This window comes from Quercus suber, unplaced genomic scaffold, assembly GCF_002906115.3.
Source record: "Quercus suber isolate HL8 unplaced genomic scaffold, Cork oak 2.0 scaffold_88, whole genome shotgun sequence".
Classification (NCBI taxonomy): Eukaryota; Viridiplantae; Streptophyta; class Magnoliopsida; order Fagales; family Fagaceae; genus Quercus; species Quercus suber.
In genome coordinates, this window is record NW_027069553.1 from 562,820 (window position 1) to 568,834 (window position 6,015).

The window sequence follows — 6,015 nt, forward strand, 5'->3', positions numbered from 1 at the left end:
ACTTAAACTTGGTAGGGTGAAACTCACTCAAGTTTCAATATCTTCTTTCATACTTTCAAGGACAAAAATTAAATTCTCATGTGAGTCACTCTCTACTTCAAAATTTTTAAATGTTTAATAATTTAGATTATTCTTAATTATTGAATTGAGGTTTCTACTTAAATGTGTTTTCAATTATTGTTTTGGATAGTTTTTAACTACTAAATTCAAGGGTTTTCTATTTAAATATATGTGATTAATTGAACCTTAAAGTTCAATGTATTATTGAAAATCATTATATATATATATATATATTCTAAGTACCTCTACCATCTTCTATTCAATTTGTGATTAATTGAACCTTAAAGTTCAATGTATTATTGAAAATCATTATATATATATATATATATTCTAAGTACCTCTACCATCTTCTATTCAATTATATATATATATATATATGCATTTTATGATATTTTAGTCTCCCACAACATGTGTTAATTATGTAACTTAAAAGTAAAATATTCATTTATTTTAAATAAATTAATAAAATAATTATTTAAATATAAATTTTGATTCAACCACCGCACAGACATAATGCTAGTGAGAGATAAATACAAATGACCTACTTGAGTTTAGTTTGTTTGCATACTGCCTAACAATGATAATAATTTTTATATTATTACGAAAGAAGCCAAATTAGGTTACTAAAGTCCAACTTTCTTTTTAAACCATAACATAAGTGGGTAAGGATAAAGAAAATATATTCCATATGCCTAATCTATAATCATCCTATTACAAATCTAGAATCTACTATGGGTGAATACATTGCCCCATCATTTCAAATTTTAAACCCTCAAAAAAAAAAAAACCCCTTAAATAAATATAAAATAAAACATTAACAGTTGAATAAACTTTAAAATATAGAACATATTTTACTTATATAGATGTGGATAAAACTTTTTTTGTTTGTATACAAATAAAACATCGTTGGTTCTGTTAAGTGTTAACCTCACCATAATATCCACAAAGTCGAGTTTTTACTTAAACAAAAAATTTTAATAGATCTTATTAAAAAAAAAAAAAAAATTATAATAGCTTGTCGCAAATATCCTATAATCGGGTCAAAACGGAGGACACGTAAGTCGAGGCCTGAATTTTCGTTTCTCTCAATGAAGCGTGGGCACCTCGCCACGTAGCCTACAAGGCCTAAACTACCCAATGGCTAACCGCCACGTGTCACGTCCCACCAGCCAGACAGCTAATTTCCGACAAGGCTAATGCCTAAATGGGTCCCACCTCCCCCAAGTGCCTCGTGGCGAACTCATCAAAGGCCAAAGCGATAAGAACGGAGGTATTATCCTCTGCTTCTCATATCCAGACTACACTCTGAATTACTCACCGTTGGATCAACCACCAAATCCAATCCAACGGCCAGTGTAATATTAAAAAGCTTTATTTTTCTCGATTTCGGTAGAAACTATGTTTGTTGTTGACCCCTTTGTAAGCTGTCTCTCACTTGGAGCTAAAAAGTGAGTTTAGCGTGTTCCATATGGGGGAAGGAAGATAATGATCACTCAGCAAAGCTCCCATAAATAAAGCTTACCAAATTGTTGGTTACCCAATTTTTATTTTTATTTTTAATAGATTGGATTTGGATTAGATTTAGATATTTCTTTTTTGGTCTTTGCTAGTATTTGCTTAGTATCTAGCTCAAAGGAGTGTATAATTTTCACACCAACCCCACTACAAAAGTGGATTTTCATTTGCAACATGTGGTAATTATCTTGAACTGTTTTTGAGTTTTGAGTATTTGTCTTAGTTTTAGTTTTTTTAAGTATTACAAACAACTGTGGCAATCTCTAAGTAGTAGTAACTCAAACTCAAATGTTTGGTTGTAGTATAGTGTGTGTCTTTGGTAGCTGTATGTGATCTGAATCTATTCCATTCCTTCTTATCTGGATAGCTAGAAACTCAAAGGTTTGTTTGTCTATCCCTTTGTTTTGATTCAGTTCTCAAAGCTTATCTTCAAACAAAAAAAAAAAAAAAAAATCATCTTTTTGTCTGTTTTCACTCACCAATTAAGTTGTTTCTTATATGCTCCATTAATTGCTGCAGAATCTATCTCTTTTCACACTATGTGAAAGTAGTAAAGGTCTCAAATTTTTTCACATTTTTTGGTTGAAAACAGCTCTTGTGGCATTCTTTTGTTATTGGGTTGCTTTGTGAGAGAGTTGGAATTTTTTTCTAATGGGATTTTCTTTTATGTGGGCATAGTGAAACAGAGTTTTGATTAGGCAAGGTTGTTTGGGAGCTAGAATCAATGGTGTCAAAATCTTATTCAAATCTATTGGAGCTTGCCTCGGGTGAGTCTCCAACCTTTGGCCTCATGAGCCGGAGAATTCCGCGTATTATGACGGTGGCCGGCTTGATATCTGATATAGATGATGACAAGTCTGAGAGTGTTTGCTCTGACCCGTCTTCATCGTCGGCCCTGAGAGACCGAATCATAATAGTGGCTAATCAGCTCCCTATAAGAGCTCAAAGGAAAACAGATGGTAGTAAGGGTTGGATTTTTAGTTGGGATGAGGATTCACTCTTGCTTCAATTGAGAGATGGTATAGGGGATCATGATATGGAGGTTATTTATGTGGGTTGTCTTAAGGAAGATGTTCACCCAAATGAACAAGATGAGGTTTCCCAAATACTGCTTGAGACCTTTAAATGTGTCGCTACCTTTCTTCCACCCGATCTTTTTAGCCGGTACTATCATGGCTTTTGCAAGCAGCAATTGTGGCCTCTGTTTCATTATATGTTGCCTTTGTCGCCGGACCTTGGTGGTAGGTTTAACCGGTCATTGTGGCAAGCATATGTGTCGGTTAATAAGATATTTGCTGATAGGATTATGGAAGTGATCAACCCAGAGGATGATTTTGTGTGGGTACATGATTATCATCTGATGGTCTTGCCAACTTTCTTGAGGAAAAGGTTCAATAGAGTCAAACTTGGGTTCTTCCTCCATAGTCCATTCCCTTCATCAGAGATTTATAAGACGCTGCCTATTAGGGAAGAGCTTCTTCGGGCCCTTCTGAATGCGGATTTGATTGGGTTCCATACTTTTGATTATGCTCGACATTTTTTATCCTGTTGTAGTCGGATGCTTGGTCTTACCTATGAATCCAAGCGGGGATATATAGGCCTTGAGTATTATGGTCGGACTGTTAGCATCAAAATTCTTCCAGTTGGTATACATATGGGCCAGCTTCAGTCGGTGTTGAGCCTCCCAGAGACTGAAGAGAAGGTTGCCGAGCTTCTCAAGCAGTATTGTGATCAGGGTAGAATAATGTTACTTGGGGTGGATGACATGGACATATTTAAGGGTATAAGTTTGAAGCTTTTGGCAATGGAACAGCTTCTTATGCAGCATCCGGAATGGCGGGGCAAAGTAGTGTTGGTGCAGATAGCCAATCCAGCGAGGGGCAGAGGGAAAGATGTGAAAGAAGTTCAGGCTGAGACTTCCTCAACTGTGAAGCGGATCAATGAAACTTTTGGAAAACCAGGGTATAACCCTGTTGTCTTGATTGATGAGCCACTTAAGTTTTATGAGAGAATTGCATATTATGTTGTTGCTGAGTGTTGTTTGGTCACAGCGGTGAGAGATGGGATGAATCTCATACCGTATGAGTACATAATCAGTCGGCAAGGGAATGAGAAATTAGATAAAGTATTGGGACTAGAACCATCAACCCCAAAGAAAAGCATGTTAGTTGTCTCTGAGTTCATTGGGTGCTCACCATCTTTGAGTGGAGCAATTCGAGTGAATCCCTGGAATATTGATGCGGTGGCAGATGCCATGGACTCTGCCCTTGAGATGGCTGAGCCTGAAAAGCAACTCCGGCATGAGAAACATTATAGATATGTCAGTACCCATGACGTTGGGTATTGGGCTCGTAGTTTCCTTCAAGATTTGGAGAGGACCTGTCAGGATCATGTGCGGCGGAGGTGCTGGGGTATAGGATTTGGATTGAGTTTTAGAGTTGTGGCACTTGATCCAAGCTTCAGGAAGCTCTCAATGGAACACATAGTGTCTGCTTACAGAAGGACTAAAACAAGGGCAATCCTTCTAGACTATGATGGTACACTAATGCCTCAGGCTTCCATTGATAAGAGCCCAACCTCAAAGTCCATTGGTATTATTAATGGTCTGTGTAGAGATAAGAACAACATGGTTTTCATTGTCAGTGCTAGAAGCCGAAAGACTCTTGGTGAATGGTTTTCTCCCTGCGAGAATCTGGGAATTGCAGCTGAGCATGGCTATTTCCTAAGGTGAACTAGTTAAATTTTGAACACGATTCATGTTTTGAGTATTTTAGAAGAATGTGTAATTTATTTTTGATTGATGATTGTGTTTCAGGCTGAAGCGAGATGTGGAGTGGGAAACATGTGGTCCAGTTGCAGAATGTAGTTGGAAGCAGATCGCTGAGCCAGTAATGAAGCTGTATACTGAAACAACTGATGGGTCCACCATTGAAGATAAAGAAACTTCACTTGTCTGGTCTTCCTATATACTTTTATCAGTTTTATTCTCTCTTTTTTTTTTTTTTTTTTTTGCTTAATACATTAATCAGTCTCTTTTAAATTCTTCATTTTGTGTCAGCCAAATTTAATGTGATTATCATTTAAGGAGTGCAACTTATGCAAATTTGATCCAACTGAAACTCAGCCCAAGCCCAAATCCCAACAGTTAAAAAAGTTGTTTACTTACTAATAGCACGAGCTGGAGTTGGTTTGTTTATAGTTGGGGATTGGTTTGAAGGAGAGAAAGGGAGTTTTACCTTTTTGGTGTACCTTGTGAAGTTTTGCTTTCACAAATATCTTTGTCACATCACATTGTCCATCATCTTTTAGAGAATGAGGTCTGAATGGATATAGTCCAGAAACAAGCTTATATTAGAGAAGTATTAAACGGAAAAAAAAATGAATTAATTTAGAGAGAATTTATATATAGCATCAAAATTTAAAAGTAAGGTTAGGCCCCTCCTGTTAGGAATGGTATTTATTGATATTATCGAGACTTTCTTACTGCTATTAATATAAGCACACAATCTATAAACTATCAGTGCTTGTTTATGTTGAGTATTGTGAATTTCACATATTTTTCTTGTGAGCCATATGTATTTAGGACTTGAAAATTTTTTATTTTGTTCAGTGATTCATTATTTTAGAACTGTAGAACTTGACTTGGTTCAAGTAAGAATATGCAAAACATGTATTATATGCAGGGTGTTAGCAAGGGGCTGGTGGCCAAGCGTCTGCTTTCTATCATGCAAGAAAAGGGACCGTCCCCCGATTTTGTTCTGTGCATAGGAGATGACCGATCTGATGAAGACATGTTTGAGGTAATCACCAGTTCTATGGCAGGCCCATCCATTGCTCCCATGGCAGAAGTGTTTGCATGTACTGTTGGTAAAAAACCCAGTAAGGCTAAGTACTATCTTGATGATACGGTGGAAATTGTTAGGTTGATGCAGGGTTTGGCTTCTGTTTCAGAACAAACTAATTCTGGGTAGGCTCAACATAGACAATCGAACTATCTTTGCGTCTTTCATTCGTATGTTAGTAATTGTAAAAATGTAGGCTGAGAGGTGTATTTCACGTTATCTTCTTTAATTTTGTTGGTTTTCTTTAATGTTGTATATTATTGTAGTGTTACTAAGAAGAGCTGTGCCAGCAGACACTCGCGTTTGTTCTCCATCTAGTGAAGCTGTACATATGTTTCTGTTGTGAAATATGAGCTCTCTCATATGCGTGCAATCGGTAAATACACTCTTACTTGGAGAAACTACCACTTGACCATTGCATATGCTACATCACAGACTTCACAGGATTGGAAGCTTGGGTTTATAAATTACTATTTGTTAAAAATAGTTTTCATTCTTTTTAATGCTTTAATCTGAATTGTTGGTACTCTTGACCATGTGATGTACACACAAAACAGCAAGAAGTGCTCTGCTGGTTCTACCTCATCTAGTCTACATT

The 6,015-nt window shown here is 36.5% G+C and overlaps 1 protein-coding gene across 1 annotated transcript; it reads left to right on the forward strand.

Annotated features, from left to right (window-relative positions):
- The first annotated feature begins 1,454 nt into the window (after positions 1–1,454).
- LOC111999814 (alpha,alpha-trehalose-phosphate synthase [UDP-forming] 6-like) lies at positions 1,455–5,546 on the forward strand. The gene is made up of 4 exons (XM_065774215.1): positions 1,455–4,302; positions 4,391–4,531; positions 4,793–4,892; positions 5,259–5,546. The coding sequence occupies exons 1-4, from the start codon at positions 2,300–2,302 to the stop codon at positions 5,544–5,546; spliced, it is 2,532 nt and encodes an 843-aa protein (XP_065630287.1). The 5' UTR covers positions 1,455–2,299.
- The last annotated feature ends 469 nt before the right edge of the window (positions 5,547–6,015 follow it).